The sequence below is a fragment of the Pleurodeles waltl genome, chromosome 6, assembly GCF_031143425.1.
Source record: "Pleurodeles waltl isolate 20211129_DDA chromosome 6, aPleWal1.hap1.20221129, whole genome shotgun sequence".
NCBI lineage: Eukaryota > Metazoa > Chordata > Amphibia > Caudata > Salamandridae > Pleurodeles > Pleurodeles waltl.
Window position 1 is genome coordinate 1032934785 of NC_090445.1, and position 20576 is coordinate 1032955360.

The following is a 20576-nucleotide window of genomic DNA, read 5'->3' on the forward strand; positions in this document are numbered from 1 at the left end:
TGGGGGGGCCCAAATCAGGTCCCTCTATGCCACTTAAACAAAACGTTAAAAAATACGTACCTGAACTTACCTTTAGTTCCCTGGGATGGGTCCCCCCATCCATGGGTGTCCTCCAGGGGTGGGCGAGGGTGGCAGGGGGTGTCCCTGGGGGCAAGGGAGGGCACCTCTTGACTCCTTCCGAGCCCACAGATCCCTTAACGCCTGCCCTGACCCAGACGGTAATAAACTGCGCACATCAGCTTTGCGCCGTTTTTTTAAGGCCTACCCCCTCCTGTGTGTCAAAATGACACTGGGGTATAAATAAGGCGCACAGGCCTTAAAGTCATTTTTTGGAAGGGAACGCCTACCTTGCATATCATTAACGCAAGGCAGTTTCCCGCTTCCAAAAAATGACGCACATGGTGGAATTTTGACGTCCACGGGGTCGGGCGTCAAAGTTTAAATATGGGGCAGTGTTTGCGCCGAATGTGCGTCAAAATGTTTAACGCACATTCGGTGTAAACAGAGTATAAATATGCCCCTACGTTTCTACATGAGAGCAAGTTACAATGGTAGCCCTAATTCACTCTTCTGATCCCAGGAAGGAAGCCCAACCACCATACCTGTGGAGAGGTAAAGAAGAGGGAAGAATTATGTTAGGCTGCTGAGAGTACTCACATGTAGAATAAGAGGAATCAAAAGGTTTCTGCAGAAACTGCACAGACATGCTGCCTAAGATAACAAATTGGTTGGAATGTCCCCTCTAAGAGGATTTGGCCAGTGTAATGTTTTGTAATAACACATCTGTTGTTCTAAGAACTGTTCTAACGTGACAACACATATTTTTCTATGCAGGGTAGACAATGTTCCCTTTCGGCTGGCAATACTTGGGAAACAGAGTGTACAGCCTTGGGTTGTGCACAGGATGAAAATGTTGTGCAAAGTAATGAATAACAGATTCTGCAAGGAAGGACAACTGATAAAAGGCATAAAAACATCTCCTCTAAAATGAAGCTTTGCTAAAATATTAAAAGGAATTCATTTGAAATGTAACTAGGTAAAAAGGGGCAGGCCTCAGGCCCAAAAGTTCAATAATGTGCCCATGTAAAATGCTGAAATAACCTCAAGACAGGGCCAATGAAGATATACCCTAAACCCTTAGCTCTGGTGCTCCAGAGGGATGCCCCTCAGAGCAAAAAAGCATTTTTTTTAAATGTTCAGTTGAAGTTATGGCTGATTGGGCAAAGAAAAAAAAAAAAAGTGCGGGCTCCTGGGATTGTTTTGTAAAGAGCCCCCAGGTGGGCCAGGTCCTTGGGGCATTGAAATTTTGAATGTGGTGGAGGCCAGGGTAGCCCTAGGAACTGCCACCTCCCCAGAACCAAACATAGAATTACCTGCAGGAGTCTGTCCGGCCCCCTACCACCCAAGATCTCTACGACTCCGGGGCCAAACACAGTATTAAATGTGGGGGTGCCCACCACTGGGACATAGCTGGGACATAGCTGTTTTCTGTGACTTGGCAGGAGCTTTCACAGCTCTCACCAAGTCAGAGCAAACCTCTGTTTCCCTGCCTGCATGTCTGAGGAAACTATTACTCTCACAGAGAGGGAGCTGCATCTTTAGCAGGTGTCTCTCTGGGACAGCTATGCAGGCTCCCGCAGGAGGCACCAAGGTGACATGGCCAGACCCGGAGGGATGGGGTCCCTGGAGCTGAGATCGGCCTTAGAGGAGGGCCGTGCAGTCCCCCATCCCCTCGTAAAAATAAAATGTTTAGGCCAGTACCTGGGGGATGGGGTCCTTGGGCTGAGATCTGCCCGGGAGGGGGGCCATGCAGCCCCCGTGCAACCAAAAATATATTAATACTGGTCCCTGAGGAATAGGGTGCCTAGGGGCGACATCATTCCCTAAGGTAACATTTTTGACAAAAAAACTGTGCGTGATGGGAGCGCGGCCCATCATACAACTTTTTAATGAATAAATATAGAAAGAATGTATTTACATATATGTTTATCCTTATAAATGGAAGCACAAACCCACAGGCTTACCCACTTCTACTGTATATAGGAACCTCGTCTACATTAACAAAAAAATATTTTGTCATGTAGAATTTTTCTTAATATTTACATTTAGGGCGTCATTATGACCCCAGCGGTCGGCGTTAATATGGAGGAAAGTACTGCCAACAGGCTGGCGTTACTCTCCTCCATATTATGACATTGGAGGTTTGGCTAAAGCCAAACCCCCAATGTACCACACTGACCGCCACTAGGGTAATGACTGCCAGGCTGGAGACTTCAATCTCCAGCCCAGTGGCTGCCACTTGCCGCCCTGCGGGATTATGACCCCCCCCTACCCCCATGGTTTTCGTGGCATTCTTACTGCCACGAAAACCATGGTGGCAGGCCCTATCAGTGACAGGGAATCCCTTCCCTGTCACAGATAGGGGTCTTCAAGGACACCCCGCCAACACCCCTCCTCCCTAAACCCCCCTTCTTACTTGCCCCTCCCTTCACACACACACACACGGATACACACACCCATTCCAACATTCATCCACGCATGCATACATCCATTAACACACACATCTGCACACACTTACATACATACACGCACACACGCATTCACACAATTCAACATACATGCACTCACACTCCCAAACATGCACACACATACAAAACACAACACACACCCGCATTCACGCACGCACAGACATACACACACACCCCCAAACACACAACAAACACCCCCACCCCCTCCCCTCGCAGATCACCCGACTTACCTGTAGTCAGGGGTCCTCTGGCATGAGACAGGACGGGCGATGCTGCTCAGAATATGGCCGGCGGCGGTCAACTGGCATGGCGCTGCTGCTGGCAGCAGCACAACCTTACCGCCATCCACTGGCATGGCCACGGCTGGATTTCTGCCATCCTTCTGGTGGAAATCCGGCTGTGGTCATAATCCGGCAGATGGCTGGTAGCCACGGTAACGGTCTTTTGGCAGCCGTCACAGTGGCGGTAGGATGTTTTTACCGCCGGGGTCATCATGACCCCCATAACCCTAGAGAAAGCATGACGGAGAACATGCATGTGTACAGATACCATCCCAACTATTATTATCATACTGTTAGACCTGACATTCTTGGTGTGGTTTTCCCATTTTACCTTTAGACCTCATGTTTTTGCTGGCCTTAGGACTATACACGCTTTACCACTACTAACCACTACTGACTAGTGCTAAAGTGCTTGTGCTCTCTCTAATTAAACATTGTAGAAATGGCTTATACTCAGTTTGGATACTTAATCTACTTGTAAGTCCTTAATAAAGTGGCCCTATATGTGCCCAGGCCCTGTAAATTAAATGCTACTAGGGCATCTGTGCTACCCACTTAAGTAGCACTTTAAGTATGTCTTAGTCCAACAATTGCAGCCTGTGTGGGTAAACTACTAGTTCAACTTGGGAAAATAAATGTTTTGATAGGTCAAAACCTTCCGTTTGATTGATATATATATATGTCACACCTAGGGTAGGCCCTAAACAGCCCAAAGGACAGGGTCCAGTGTATTTAAAAAGTTGGACAAGTACTTTTAAGTTTTACATGTCCTTGTAGTGAAAAACTCTTACATTTGTTTTTAACTACTGCAAGGCCTACCTCTCCAGTTGGTTAGTGTTAGACCTGACAGCCTTAATGTGGTCACCCCCAACTTTTTGCCTGCCTCCCTCCACTTTTTGACACTGTTTATTCCGGTATTAGGACTCTGCGCACTTTACCACTGCTAACCAGTGCTAAAGTGCAAATGCTCTCTCCCTTAAAACATGATGACATTGGCTCATACCCAATTCGCATATTTAATTTACTTGTAAGTCCCTAGTAAAGTGGACTGCATGTGCCCAGGTCCTGTAAATTAAATGCTACTAGTGGGCCTGCAGCGCTAATTGTGCCATCCACATAGGTAGCCCCTTAACCATGTCTCAGGCCTGCCATTGCAGGGCCTGTGTGTGCAGTTTAACTGTCACTTCGAGGTGGCATTTAACAGTACTTGCCAAGCCTTAAACTTCCCATTTTCTACATATCAGTCTCCCCTAAGGTAGGCCCTAGGTAACCCAGAGGGCAGCGTGCTGTGTGGGTAAAAGGCAGAATATATATCTGTGTGTTTTATATGTCCTGGTAGTGGAAAACTCCTAAATTCATTTTCCACTGCTCTGGGGCCTGCTCCTTTCATAGGCTAACATTAAGGCTACCCTCATAAATTATTTGAGTGGTAGATTCTGCTTAGAAAGGGGTAAACAGGTAATATTTAGTATGGCTAATGATAATACAAAATATTGCTGACTGGTAAAGTTAGATTTTATATTATTGTGTTAGAAATGCCACTTTTAGAAAGTGAGCATTTCTCTGCACTTAAAATCCTTCTGTGTCTTACATCCTGTCTCCAATCCAAACCTGGGCTGGGCTGGTTGACAGCTCCCTTGTGCATTTCACCCAGACAACCACAAACAGAGGATGCTCAGTCACACCTGCACACATCTGCATACTGAATGGGTCTTCCTGGGCTGGAAGGGAGGAGGGCCTGACACATTTCAAAGAACAGTGTCCTGCCCTCACACAATGGACTGCCAAACCCACTACTGGGACCTTGGCAGACAGGGCTGTACTGAAAGGGGACCTTGTGCACTTCAAAACCACTCTTTGAAGTCTCCCCACTTCAAAGGTGCTTTTAGGAATATAAACTGGGTCCCTGACCCTACTAAGAGAGACACTTCCTGGGACAGCCACTCTGCACCAGAACCTGCAACCTGTTAAGAGAAGCTGCCTGGCTGCCCAAATGACTCACCTGGACTGCTTTGCTGTAAAAGATTGCTGCCTTGCTGTTGCCCTGCTGCCTTGCTGGCCTCTGACTCTGCTAAGAAGTGCTCTCCAAGGGCTTGGATTGAGCTTGCCTCCTGCTCCTGAAGTCTCGGGGACAAAAAGACTTCATCTCTGCAAAGAAACTCCTTGTGCTGCAAAAATTGATGCACAGCCTGCCTTAACTGATGCACAGACTGCCGAGTGGTGAAAAAATCACTGCAGTGCCGAACAAGAACGATGCAGCCCGGCTCCTTGAGTGGAGATCGATGCAGCGCCAGCTTTGCGACTGGAACTTCAATGCACAGCCCACCGGATCGATGCATCACTGAGCCGAAAATAACGCAGCCCGACTTCCTGCATAAGGAATCGACGCAGCGCCTGCCGTACAACAGAAACTCTGATGCTTCACCCATCGGATAGACCCATCACCTGTGACTTCGTCCAGCACGCCCAGGATTTCCACGCATCGCCCCTGGGCGTTAAAAGACCCCACATCGCAAAGAGGATTTAAGCTTGTGTGCTGAAATTCGCTGCAAAGCCCTTGCTGAGTGGAAAAAAATCAATGCATCGTCTGAGTGTGTCTGAAAATCCGACAAACACCTACTTTTTTCTACGCCTCTCCTCCTCTGCAGTCTTCGTGTGTGTAATTTTGATACAAACCATGTACTTTGTGCTTGCAAGAGACAATTGTTGCTTTTAAGAACTAAAGACTCTTCCTATCATTAGAAAAGTGATATTTCAACTTGTGATTATCAAATCTTGATCGTTTTTACCTTAATTTATGCAGATAAATATCTTATATTTTTCTATACCTGTGTGGTGTCTTTTTGTAGTGTTCTCACTGTGTTATTGCATGAGTTATTGCATGAATACTTTACATATTGGCTTCTAATTCAAGCCTGACTGACCAGAGGGTGGGCACAGGATAATTTGGATTTTGTTTGATTTACCCAGACTAGGATTGTGGTCCCTACTTGGACAAGGGTGTAATCTGCCAACTAGAAACCCCATTTCTAACAATTAGAATTGGAGTTACCTTATTACATTTAGAACAGGTAACCAGATCATGTTTGATGTCTTTGGAATCGGAATAAATACCCTAGCTTATGGTGAAGTCAGGTTTAAAATTACAAAGTTTTAGAAAATTGCCATTTTTCTACTTTTGCCATTTGGTCCCTGCAGCCCGTCTCCAGGTCACATGACTAGGTATAGTTGACGATGGAGTTTGTGTACTCCTCGACAGCCACAAATCATAGACATAATCAAGAGCTTAAATGTTCCTAGATGGGCCATCACTGGCAGGTTGAGAGGGAGGAGCTGGGCACAGCCCTATGAACACTTGAATAGGTTGTGTCTTGCCTCTACACAAAGGCCTGCATACCCCCTGTAGTTAGTCTGAAGCCATGGGCAGGGAAGGCAAAGCACCTATGCACTTCAAAGGCATGCCTCTAGAAGCTTCTCCCCGCTTCAGAAGTGCGCCTGGGTATAAATATTGCACTTCTGGACCTATTGATACTCTGACAGGAATGACACGTGTGCTGCAGAAAAGACTGCCACTCTGCTGGACAGCTGCTCTGCTGTGCTGCCCTGTTTCCTGATGCTCTCCTGCCTGGGTGAGTAAGACTGGACCTGCATATGTTGCACCTTCACAAAATTTTCAAAAGAACTGGCCTGGTCACTTCAGCTGCTCGATGGAAAGCTTCAGGGTAATCCGTGGAGAGGGGACTGAAAAAGGGAGGTTCTCAAAACATGTTTTCTGCATGCAATTTAGCTATAAGTATAACTATAACTGCTAAATTTGTTTAGTTTTGTATGGATAAAACGTGAACCTAACTTTAACCTCCATTGAATCTTTTGTTTCTGTGAACAAAAGTATATATATATATATATATATATATATATATATATATATATATATATAATGGTGCTAACCCTATACAAGGTACAGACCCATAAATCTGCACGTGTCTGTGTGTCTGTGTCTGTGTGTTTGTATGTTTGTGTGTGGGTGTATATGGGTGTATATGTGCAACATATAAATATGGGTACATCATTCAGTTATTTTACATTTATTGTTTTGATGTCTTGTTCATAATATTGTTGTACATTGTTGTGTTGTGAGCATTACATTCATTTTGGGAAGAGTGAACTCTTCACTGGTCTTTTGAAGCTGAGATTGTTCTCAGTGGATCTTATTGTTACAGGTAAGGATTTGCACGGTTTAGCCGCATGCACAGAGAAAGATGTTCCACTCATGTTTTTTATCCTGTAAGCTTAGATTTTTTGCCAGTGTATAGCATAGGCTTCTTAGTTGGACACATTTTGTGATTTTCTATTTGCTGAAAATTGACCCTTTGCCATGCATTGAATTGTGAGTGCTGCAAAAAAAAACTTGAAGGAAAATTGTTTGGATGCTAATAACCATTGGAGGATGCTTAAGGTGGGGGAGATATTTGCACTTGTGGCTTTACATGTGGTAGTAGCAGTACAGCAGCATTCTGCCTTCTCTGTAATCTTCTCAAGCTAATAATAGTGAGCTGTGATATAGACCATTAGTAAAATCAACTTTAGATAGGACAAGAGAGAGATTGTCTCTTCTTTCTTTGGTGGAATTCTAGGTGTGGAAAGATGCAACACAATGTATTTATGGAAAGATAGCTTTTCCACTTGAGCACTCATGGGCAGATTGGAGTCCATGATAATTTCAGGGCCTCTTATCTTCTTGACTATTTTTGGCAATAGCCCTAGCCCTATCCAACCAGGGAGTGGACCCCATTTTCTTACCATGCAGTAATTACAGTGCAGTGGTAACCTCACTATACCACTGCAGATAACAAACTTAATTACTTTCATTTTGCCCTTGTCTGTTAAATATGGCAAGATGGGATGATGTTGATGTAAATAGATGGTGGAAGTCAAGATGATGAAGGCCACTTCACCATCCATTTTTACAGTGGGGTCCTTCTTCACTGCCAGGCGTTTCACATATTTAGTTAGAGAAGAACAGGTGCCACACCAAGTTGGCCAAAGAGAGTAAAGATGTGTCTTGGAGCAGGGGTCTACCAACAGAATTTCTGTTCTATGAATGTTTAATTTAAGTCAATGTTGCCTCATTCAGGTATAAACCAAAGATAAATAATTCTGTATGAGCATTCTATAAGAAGCTTAGGTAGTCATCTTAAAAATACACTAAGGGGGTCATTACAACCTTGGCGGACACCCACCAATGCGGGCGAACTCCCGCTGCGGCCATTAGGAGATCCCTGCCGGTCCGGCGGACGGAAACCTGGTTTCCGCCCGCCGGCCCAGCAAGGATCTTGGCCGCAACACAGGAGCCGGGTCCAAATGGAGCCGGTGGTGTTGTGACTGTGCGACGGGTGCAGTTGTACCCGTCGCGCTTTTCACTGTCTGCACAGCAGACAGTGAAAAGCTGCACAGGGCCGTGGCAGGGGGCCCCACGACTCCCCTTTCCGCCAGCCTTTTCATGGCAGTTCCTACTGTCATGAAAAGGCTGGCGGTAGGGGGACTCATAATCCCCTGGGCAGTGTTGCTCCCGGGACAAAAGTGGCGGGAAAACAACGGTCTCGGCGGTGCGACCGCAGCGCTTCCTCCGCAGTCGTAATGCCCTGGATTTCACCGCCAGCCTGTTGGTGGTGAAATACGACGAAACAGCCTTGTCGGTCAAAGACCGCCAGGGTTGTAATGAGGGCCTAAGTGCCATCAGCATAAGCACTGAGAAACATGATAAAATTGAAAATCACAGCAGCAAGTGGTGACATGTAAACAATAAATAAATATGGCCGCATGGAGGAGACAGGAGACACACTGCATCTAATTAGCAGCAGATTAGTCTAATACAACCAATACTGAAAATGTATTATCATACACTGCCAACTGTGAATGTTCCACTACTGCTATTAAAGGCAGGCCTGTGCTTCTTCTCCGATTGATTTCAACTAGCTCACAACCCAAGACTTCATGATTTTGTCTACAGCAAGAAGAAGAGAGATGGGCCAATATTTGGACACGAGCTTTGGGTCAAGATTGTGTTTTTCCAACAATGATAAAACAATTAATTCCATCAAAGAGTCAGCTACAATTCCCATTCTTATATCCATCACAGAATCCTGTGAGGAATTCCTGCGAGGGATTAATTTGAGCAATACCCCTTTTGAAACTAGTTTTGCCAAACATTTGGAATGCCAGCAGATCTGGGCTAATGTATGAAAACACAGGAATGCACAAATGCCTATATGATGGTAAGGCTGTATTTTTGTGCAATCTATCTCTTTCTCTGTCTTCATTGTGTAGGTCTTATTTTATATTCATCAAGCTGGTGGTGCTGTGTGGTGCCAGAGCACAAGCACAATGGAAATGAAACCACAGATAGTGCGTCCATTGCAATGTTGCAGAGTTGAAGAACTACAATTAACTCGCACTCCAGTGAAGCTTGTGTTTAACGCTCATACTGAGGCCTTCTTCAGGGTTTTATTGGTTCCAAACCATACAGAAGAGCTGAGAAACAGGCTGAAAAATTCATGTTGATGGGGTGCTCGTTAGTTATGAATGCTTTTATAAGGGCTTAGGTTGCTGAAGTTCATTGTCTGAACATCTGGTACATTCCCTGTAATTTGTTGTAAATTCCCTAAGCTTCTTGTATTTTTTAAAAGTAACAATATATTTCAGTCTATAGAGGAGCATAATATAGTCCCTGTATTGTTGCTTGTGATTTCAACCTGTACTGGTGCTTTAGTTATGGTATAATTACAGAATTAAGTGTGATTTTGAATTCAACTGTGATATGAGCTTCTGTGTGATTATGCTTATGCTGATTTTGCTTATGATAAGCACACTAGAAAATATACATTTATCTAGGCACAGGCTTAACGAAGGATAACAAAGAAAACAGAGGGATAAATACATTTCAGCAAATTTGAGAAAACTGGGCTGATTGTAGAAGCCCCCTAACTTTTTGCCCCCATTTTTCACTTTTTGCTGGTGTTTTCCTGACTCTGATAGTGCCCTGGGTACTGCTAACCAGTCCCAGAGCCTGTGCTCTGTGTAAAATGAGTATGCAAATTAGGTTAATTATCCATGGCTATGTCAACCTACCTATAAATCCCTAGTATACCGTACGGCATGTAGGTTTAGGGACCCCAGCATAGGTTGTGCCCCCATAGGTGCACAGCTGAGGTGCCCAGGGTCATTTTAAAGGCAGGGCTGCCTTGCTGGCTGCTTTTAATTTAAAATAAATTTACATGCAAATTCAATGTTGGAATTAAAAGTGCTTTCAAAGTCTTAAACTACCTTGTTTTTACATATAACCCACCCCTAAGGTGTGCCCTAAGTGCCTCCAGGGTTGGGTGCAATCTAACTATAAGCAGGGACCTTATGCAATATGATTTATAAGCACTGGTGTGGAAAAATAGCCAAATTTGTTTTTCCCTCATTGTAGTAAATAGGCTACATAGAATAAAATGGGGAGACTTTATTTGAATTAATAAAGTCTCCAAAGGAGCAAGATATGGCAACTATTGTCTCAAACAGATTGTTATAATACATGCAACAACTTGCCATTGTTGGATTTAATATAACTAGTTCAGGAAAAGAGTTTTATAACTCTTCCTAAGAGTTACCAGTTTCAGCTCTGTAGTGCCCGTCTCTGATTGGCCAGCCTCTGGCCTGCTGGCCAGGCTGCCTTGATGAGGTGTGAAGTGACCTGGGCTGAACAAAAATGAAGTGCCTGGGGGAGGAGATCTGCCACAGCAGATGGTGAAACAGGATGGGAGAGAGCAGCCAAACTGGTCTTCAAAGAAGGGAAAGACATTTGAGCAGCTCAGGACCTCCCCCATTTCCTGCAAACCCAGACAACCAGGCGCCCTCTTGATTAGATTAGGAGAGGGTAGGCGAGGGGTTTGTTAAGCCTTTTTAGCCACACTAGTGGGTGTGCTCAGCCAGACTTACCTTCAAAATTCAGTTTCTGCCATTTTGGATTTTTAAGGAATGTTGCTCCATGTGCTTGATTTTTGCCACACTTCCCAGAATTTGGTCATGGAAGGGGATAGTGGCCTGCCTGTGATTGGACAGTTGGCCCTCCCTGCTTTTCATCACAGGAGCAAGGACATATTTGGCAGAACTGCACCCACACATCAGATCCCTACAAGGAACAACCACAGAAGAAGAAGGACTGCCATGCTGGACCTTTGACCTGCACCTGGACACTGCACTCCAAAGGACTGACCCACTGCACACTTGGGTTCCATCATTAAAAGAAATGTACCTGTCTTGAACTGGTTCAAGAAGGGACTCACTGCTTCATACAGGTGAAAACTAGCTAACCAGAGTCCCTTGCATCAAAACCTGAAGAAACTGACCAGCTGACTAGTGGCCATTTTTGGATTTGAGCCAGGTACATTCTGTGAGTTGGAGTCCTAACCTCAAGGGGGAACTCAGAGCTTCTGGAACCTTGAAGGGAGCTGTGGACTCCTAAATGACCGAAGGTCTTTGAAAAAAGCTCCATAAATGGACTGACCTGCAATGGTGAGTCAAGCCGGCTTACCTCAATCACGACCTAGCCTGACTTGCAAGTTCATCCTGTTGAAAAGCTCCGGAGCCCAAGACTTCCAGGATTTCACCGGAGGCTCCTGGAAAGGTGATCCAAAGACCTCAAATCGAAATCGGCTTGCTGTGGCGGATCTACCCCTGTCGGAAGGAAAACACTCCAAAAAAGTGACAGACTCCGAACATAAAAAGTTGACAGGGACTTCCCGCACAGGGTATCCGAGGAGGGCTCCAGGAACATCAGATTAACATTCATATTTGGCTCAGACAAAGATTTCCATCCTGAAAAATCGTCTTAGTCCGAAGGTAGAATTCTTCACTAAGGTCTCCTGCAACGCGTAGCTGAAGAGGGCTCCAGGGAGGTTGGATCGGATCGTGACATTGTCCCACTGAAGAAAATCTTCAAGAAAATGACTAAGTCCGAAGTTAAACTTTTGACCGAGGCATCCTGCTTGCTGTAGCCAAACAGGGCTCCATCGTGGTCGACCTCAAACTTTGACTGTGCCCCGGTCTAGTGCAACCAGATTAGCAGATTGGCGCTTTTAGTTTCTATGCACTAGAAAACATTCATTCTTCAAAAATTAATTTTTCCGGTTCCCTATATATTCAATTTTCATCATTGTGGTGTGATTTTAAAGATAAAAATATACTCTGCTTTTATAAATTGGGGTTGGATTTTTGTTGTGTTTTGTGTTTTACTTATTTACTCTTTTGTGATTTTTAACTACTTTACACTCTTGTCTCCTAAGTTAAGCCTTGTAGCTCGTTGCCAATCTACCAAGGGTTGAGTGGGGATTATTTTATCGAGACCTGACTGGACCTAGTTGGGGTTAGTGGTTTATTGCTAAGTGTAGGTACTTACCCGCCCTTACCAATAATCCACTTCCCAACAGCAAAGGGTACCAAATGAAGCATAATTCCATAAGTCACTCAGAGGTTACTTAGTGGCCAACCTGGGGACAAGGCTGGGCCTGGGAATGGTGAAAACAAAGACCAAGTTCAGAGACATTTGTAATCAATACACAAAAAATAGGCAGAACAGAGAAAAACACACAAATTACACTTAATAACATACACCAGCAAGATTATCACAAAATCTATATTAGTTACAATTATCAGGAGTAAATGCTCAATCTGAACTGCAACAGAGATTGGGAAGGAGGGATATGTTTGGCCTGATTGTTCCACAGGTGTAGAACTGCTGATGAAAATATATGTTGCCTCAGAGCCTTTATCTGTTTGTGCGGGTGATCCTGAAACAGACTTCAGGTGAACATGCATGCCAGACTGAGACACAAGAAACACTTTTAAATGCATGTGGTGGTCTGTCATTCTATTCATTTAGACACAAGTCAGAGAATGTTGAATGCGAGTCTGTCTTTGATGGCTAGCAGTTATTTTTGCTTCCAAAACCCCCTGCTACTTTAGAATTTTGTATCTATGATAGGGTTCCCTTCTCGCACTGGTGAAGTTGCAGATTGGTAGCCCACAAGCCCATCAGTGGCAGACAGAGTAGGTGGCAATATCAAATGATTGCTAGCTTTGGAATATTTTATCACCAGAATTTATTGCAGTTGAGTTCCACTGTGATAAGAAAATTGAGATTGGTGATTTATCGGAGATTCCATGTCCCTAATTTTTATTAAAAAATAATACATTTGATTGTACTGGATGTTAGCACGTCTAACCTTAATAAGTAAACTTACAAGGGGATGCGAATAAGTCAATGAACCTTTTGACTCGCAACTAAGATTTTCTTACCATAGCTCCAGTACATGCAAATCAATAATCAATAACCAATTCACAATATCAATATTCAACATCAATAACAGTAATAATCAATAGAGTCAGTAAATTTTCACGCACCATGATCTTGACCTTTCAGTCATAAATAACTACACTTTTTAGTAAAAGTTAGAATATTTATTTCCCTATATTAATAATGCTAAGGCCATGTAGATTAATCCCAATATCAAAAGAAACACATACCGAAACAATACTGGCTGTCCAAAGTGGAGGAGGAAATGTAATCTAATCAAAGCTTCAACTACGACACATTCTAAGGTTATGGTGCAAATTAATAGCAAGGTCAACTGCGACAAAGTGATTGCATACTTTCGAGTTCAGCAAAGAAATTCATCAAGCATTATTCCCTATTACCACAATTTTACTGGTGAAGATCCTCAGCTAACACCAGATTAGCATCAGCATGTTGGGCTTCATTCAAAACAAATTTAGTAACACCAATTTGGAAAAACATCTATGACTCTATCAAAACAGTGCAGTTGGTACCTAGAAAGGAAAAACAAATATGCATGATAATCAATATTCTAATTCATAATACCTATCCTCAGTGTGGGTCAGCAAGTAGATTCAGTCTTCGTCCTCAGGACATCAGTCGGTCAGCAAGGCATCAGGATTCAGCATCAAGTCTTTAAGCATTAAAGTTAAGTACGTCTCTTGTCAAGACGCAAAATGGGCAATGATGGTGTCTTCTCTCAGTGCAGTGTCGTTAAATCAAAACCAGTAAAACTATTTCCCAAATCCCTGTTGGTCAATTAATCATATGTTCACACTTTGTCCAATAAAACTAAAACTCCAAATTTATGAATTCTACTATTACTCCGTTCACATGTTGTTGATTGGTTGTCCTGCAATGTCCTCATTATCTGGCTTGTCAGGTAACAATATTGTAGTAACTTCCACTCCAGTCAATATCTCCATTGTTCTTCTCCTGAGAAAGTCAGTCTCACACACATTACATACAAAATGTTACATTAGCAAGAACAGCATCTTCTAGCAGTCAGTTCTCATGAGAAACTTCCAGTTATGAGCACATTTAAACAATACAAATGGAAAATCACAGTTTAACTCTCTAGGACAACCATTTATTAAACCTTAAGAAATACAGCTTTGCCATGAGGCCTGGCAAGTAGGCCAAGACCTTCACTAAGTTAAGGCGTACAATTAATGAAGCTAGGACATAATGTATGACCCTTAATATGACATATAACTACATTAGTCAAACATATATTCAACATTTCACAATATTAGAATGTTAATAAGTACACTTTGTGAACATTGGCGGCCACTCATCGTAATCACATTTTCAAATGCGTGCATCATTTTTCTACGTTATTATTTTCTACACAAAGCCATTATTCAGAATACATGGACACTCATTAATAATTTTTATTAAAACACCTGCGCTAGCATGGACTGGATTAGAAAAGGCAATAAACTTTACATGAAGGAGTAGGCAGAAACTTAAATATACAACACCATTCTAAACTATCGCAATTGAAATAGGAACTGTGTAATTAACTGGTTTTCCACAACAACAAAAATGTAAGCCTCTGAGAAGCATTCCCTTCGTCCACAATCTGTCGTACAAGTGGCACTTTTAAAGACTAGGAATTGGCTCCATTTTGATATTGCTGAATTTTACCCCGAAACAGTTTTATAAATGATACTATATATAGAGAACCAGACACTGCGTTCAACGGCAGAAATGTTGATACCGATTTTTTTCTGATATGTGAAAGTAAACGTCAAAAGGTATAATAGTATCCTCATACAATGGCAGATATTCGTTATCATGCCCTACTAGAATGACTAGCACCGTTTTAATGCACTTGACTCTGATAAATAGCTTCGCCAGAGGCACTTCTGTTCCTCTCTTGGAAAACTGCTATTAAATTATCACCTGACTACAGGATGACATTATCTTCATATGTCTACTGCAGCGCAATAGGGCTGTCTAGACCTCCCAGATTCTGACACCTTCGGTGCGTGGTTAAATGTTTTTGAAATAGGACAAGTGTCCTGGTTGCCTCAGATAGCACATATTATGGTAATAAGCATAAGAACCGCACAATGTGAAACAGTAAAATGCATATTTTAAATACGTGTTTCTTGGAATGCTTGTAATTGTTTTCAGAGAGGAGTTAGTACAGTTTGTTCCAGAACAAAAGCCTCAATCCAGCCAATTTGCTTTTGAAGAAAACATCTTTGTAATATTTTTTTTTCCCTTGTCTGCAGGTCAGGCCACCCCGTAGGACGCCATGTTTGGGTATTGATAGCCATGTTCCAACTTGTTATGGATATTGTTTCCTGTGAATCTGCCTACGGACATCGGGGGTTGAAACATTTGCAACGGCCTTCTCAGAAACACAGATTTTATCACAGTCCATTGTGGAGCTTTAAAAGTGGACAGTCGATGGTGGTCGACAGCCCTCCTTGGAGCACAGTGACTCATTCCAAGGATGGAAGTCGTGGGCAAACACAAAAGTACCATTTAAATAGATGGCATAAACACCGAGACCTGCTAGGGGATCTTCGTCATAAAATGGTGCTTCCAAAGCACTCCGCCACAACAAAATCAATACCTTCCATATCTGCAGGACCTCAAAGTACATTTCAAATGAGTCGTTTGATGAGGGTGAAAAGGCAGCTCCAGAGGAGTAGCTGGGAGGATGCCAGTTACCAGAGGTCCTTCTCAGATCGGGGAAATCAACCAACCACACTATCTGAAGTTATAATATGGGGGCCTACAGGCGAGGAAGACTCGGTTGAGTCTACTACATTACCTGGAAACTATGATACCACCAAAACCTCTACGTTACACTCCAGGATAACAACCGCATTCCTAACAACTACTAGCACCGCTTCCACTACCATACAGGCTAGGGGTTCCACACTGCCACAGCCAACAGGGAGTAACCCACGCAAGAACAAGCTGGGAAAGATTAGCACAACAGAACCATATACGAGTGCAAATGGCAACGGCAAAGTTGTGAAGCCACCCAGATCACTTGGTGAAACATCAGGTACGTCTGCATATTTTGACTTTAGAAATACATTCCCTATCATCCAATTTGCTACCCTGCCTACAGGTACGGAGTATGCCTTCTGTTTATCAATCTGCATTGCCTTTCTCACCGCATTTTCTATATGCAAATACCATCACTTTGATTTCATCAATGAAGTTGGTAGCGATTGCTCTTGGTGGTCTCCCATGTACATATCCTGTGCTGACGACCGAAGTTAAACAGAAAGAAGCGCCTTTACTAGATGCAAATTCTACAGTACCGCAAACAATAGCCATTAAAACGAATTCACATCACACACAACCATTTACTGCAAATTAACACGTGCATCCAAAATTGCTTTGGAATGCAAATACAACAGGGTTTATTCCAGGTTGTATTGCGTATTTTCTTATTTGAGGACATTTCATGCAGCGGGACCTCGTAATTCTCAATTTCCAATGTTAGCAGTTTGAAATGTGAATAATTCATCTACAAATTCATCCATTACTGATGGTAGCGACCTATCTATATCCGACGATGTATACAGACCTATAGCTGCTCAGGGGAACAATTTATTGGTTTATTGGGCAAACCCTTAGCATTAACTTTAGTATGCTTGACAGTATGTATTGAAATTTCCTTTATTCAAAACTATAATAATTTGTTTTTTAAATCACACTTCATACCACACTGCTACCATTTGTAGGTGCTGTAAATACAAATTACGTAGTATTACCCTGTTTATAGATAGACATTTTAGTGTCAGCAGAGGGATAGGAACTTTTTACTCAGGTCAATAGTAATGGTCACGGAGCCAGGTTTCGTAAAAGTTTTGTTTTAGCTTCAACATTGCCTGCTTTTCTACAGCTTTTGATGTGAGCTTAAAGTTTAGTTTTGTTTAAGTTTCTTATTCATTGTAGGCATGCACATGTTTCCGAAGAGCATTTGCTTCAACTATATTGCTTAAGACTGAACTGAAAAGGGTTTAAAAGTAGAGCAATCTCAAAACCACTTAAAATTCTGATGGAACATTTTCTGTTGCACGTTAGCTTACAGTTCCCTCTTAGTTTCCCATTACCTTGCCTAAAATACAACACTTCATCGTCATCATAAAATAATTTAGAGCAGCCGCTGTCTGCTAGAATTATTTTTCAGCAGTGCCATGGGTGAGGGAACATTTACCCCACTTACAGTTTTTTACATGTGGTTTGTTATTAAGGGAGTCAAATTGGTGTGTCAATATTAACAAATTAGTTCACAGCACATTTGCTTTATGAAGATGTTATTAGAGTGAACTGCCATATTTTAATATGGACATGATAAATTCATTTATGTCACGTTTTAAAATGTTGTGTAGCTTCAGATAAAAAAAATACAGTCAGAAAGGAGACTTTTTTCTTTCCTTTTCAGAACATACCTTTGTTTCAATGTTGATGGTTTCTGTTGAGCCCAACCTGCATAGACTAATAGCTGAAATCTTTACAAGGCAGTGATTTAATACATTCCTGTCATGGAAACAATGGTTATTTGACTTATTGGGACAAGGTCTATTTGTCTTCGTATCGAAGTATAGTAAATGAGCCAGGTATACATTGTATAGAAAAGATGTGGAAACACATACATGAACACTACCATATAAATATGTTGGGAAAAAGGAGCATCCTCATGTGGAAAAAAGACAAATTATTTCATCAAATTTTATCAAGTTCCGTACACATGCAGATATTGCACTATGTGCTTACTCTGAATACTCTGCCAACTAAGTGTGCAGAGTGTCCTCTATGTAGATACTCTGCATTTCTAGGGTAAAGGAAAAAGCCATAGCCAGGACAATGCTGAGAATGAAATATTTCCTTTGTGAACACCTTTGCACTTCTTAAATGTATAGCATGAAGGCTTAATTGTAAACTCTGCTTTTCACTTTTATCCATCTCAGAAAGATATGGTTAGGGAACAGGGCATGGATGACAATACAGGAGCCTTCTAGACTGTAAGATGGATGGAGTGATCTGTATGTTACATCATCGAGGGGCCGGGCTGTTTATTGGTACTGTCTTCATAGGTGGGATAAGAAGATCCAGAAGCCTTTGAAGTGTGGAACAAACAAGTGTAATTCTGGAAGTAACTGATACTCATTAGCATGATTGGTCTTATGTCTCACACAGGGTTGGAAAAGATTGATGGAGATGAGACAGAAAATGCTTAATCTTTCATATAAAGTAAACATGTGCCTTCAATCTTTCAAGAGAGATCTTTCAAATCTGAAGATTTCTGGTAGATTATTCAAAATCATGAATCTTAAACATGAAGCGATCCAGCACCAACATTTTTGCATAAGGACAGCTAGAGAGGGTGAAAGCTCTTGGTAAATCTTTCATTTATCAGGAACCGATGCAGGACGTCCAGAGCAGTGACCGTATGGTCCCTTGATAAAAGAACACACATCAGCCATCATAAGGTTCTAGATACTGTGCAATAATTAAAAATCATTTCTCCAGCAGTCACATATAGAAAGTATTGCAGCACTGCAGTATAATTATTATGAGAGAACCTTGCCATTTTATTGACATATTGAGAAGGAAAATGACTAATCTGTCAAGCTGGAAGAAGCCAATGTTTGAATTTTGCTATACTTGGTGAATAAAGAAGAAAATCAGCTTTGAACAGTATGCTAAGAATACAACTTTGGGGCAATCGTAGCAAGAGTTTGCTGTACTGAAAAGTGGTGCAAAGTCTTGAAATGCCCTTTACTTTTTATTACAAACATTGTTTTGCCTGGAAAATTGCCATTTTGTCAGGGCAAGCAGGGATTTGCACTGCTTCATGCCACTTTGTATTGAGGGGGCTCTACAGGCGTAGTGTTTGAGTGGTCCAGCACAAGCACCAGTGTTTTATTTTGATGCAATGCACTGTCTTGTAAAATTGTCAGACTAGTTTTTGCATCAAGAAATAATGCCTCTTTGTGAAATTTAACAGAAATATTTTATTTTCAGCAAACAGTTCAGACATTGCATGTGTTTTGCACTGTACACAATACATTCAGTAAGTACACTGTTTTTAAAATTGTCTATGCGTAGAATGTTTTAATGGAAGGTTATACGTCTATTACAAAAACTGCTGTAGACATTACAGAATCCTTTTTTCAACAGTGCAACGTAAGTGTGTGATACTAGGCAGCCTGTTTGTTGCATCAGCGCAAGGGAAGAGAGCACCAGCTGACCACATTAAGTAGATATGACTCTGGCATGCTCTTTCCCACTTATGTGATGCAGTGTAGCAACTGTGGTTGCAGTTGTGTTTCAATGTATTTTACTGAACCTGCCTCCAATTATCAAGGCCCAAGCTCTGCAATAGTGATTTGAAAATGTTCATCTATGTAATGGTAAATTATTTTTCATAAATCAGATTATTTTGAAAAATTTCACTGGACAGTAGAACATTTACTTTTTTCTGTAGCATTGACCAAAACATTAGGGAGCTCTCTGACAACAGATGTCCTGTACGTACTAGAATAACTCAAAGTACCACATTTCCCTAGAGGAAGATAACTACCTCTATCGCCCCCTAAAATCAACATTATGAATTCATGTTCACTGTTTACAAACTGATTCTATGGGGCCCATAACCAGGATCCTTCGACCTTCCAGTGCATTAAAAACTTTTTTATCATTCTATGACTTTTTGATTATTTTGTCGATACAAGTTAACACAACACCATACCTCTGTTTGATGGTGTGATTGTGCTTGGTTGTGGTTTTCTACATTGTTCTTGCAAGTTGTAAATACTGAAACATTCTTAAAAGAAATCAGAAGTGGCTTCATTGTATACTTTTTTATACCCAGTTTCTCTTAATTCCTTGCAGGACGTAGTGGCCTAATGTGGATCCTGAGTTTTGCGTGAATATCTGCATCTTTGTGTTTTTCCCACTTTTTGTCATTGAAATATAGCCAGGAAGTAAAATGTAGGAAATATATGGGAACCATTGCACAATCACAAATATATACTTTGACCCTAATTTCCAATAGCAAATACTCATAATGGTGCTGTAATACTGCACAGGTTAAATAATGATCATGCACCACTGTATTGGTAATTGCGGGTGCAAAAATACTGCTTCATATTAATTTGCTGTGCCTTTTCCTGTATACAGTAACCATCACCCAACATAGGCATTCCTGAATGTTACTTTTCTTAATATCGGCTTGGTTTTGAGTTCTGTTGTGACGTAATTCACTAGATGGACTCTTTTAAATGTAGGAATCATATAGAGTTGATACATCTTTTACCCTTTGAAATTAATGATTCTGTGCATTGGTGACTGTAGAATTGCTAAGGCAGGTGATATCACTAGCCGGACACAAGGTATGTAGTTTGTTTT

General features: G+C 42.0%; 1 protein-coding gene across 3 annotated transcripts in view; it reads left to right on the plus strand.

Moving 5' to 3' along the window:
* Positions 1 to 20576, plus strand: part of AJAP1 (adherens junctions associated protein 1) — a 994606-nt gene that overhangs the window by 401701 nt on the left and 572329 nt on the right. For all 3 annotated transcript variants that reach the window (XM_069239967.1, XM_069239969.1, XM_069239968.1), the window contains exon 2: positions 15428 to 16215. In XM_069239967.1, coding sequence (XP_069096068.1) covers positions 15428 to 16215 — 788 coding nt within the window. The remainder of the gene's footprint in view (positions 1 to 15427; positions 16216 to 20576) is intronic.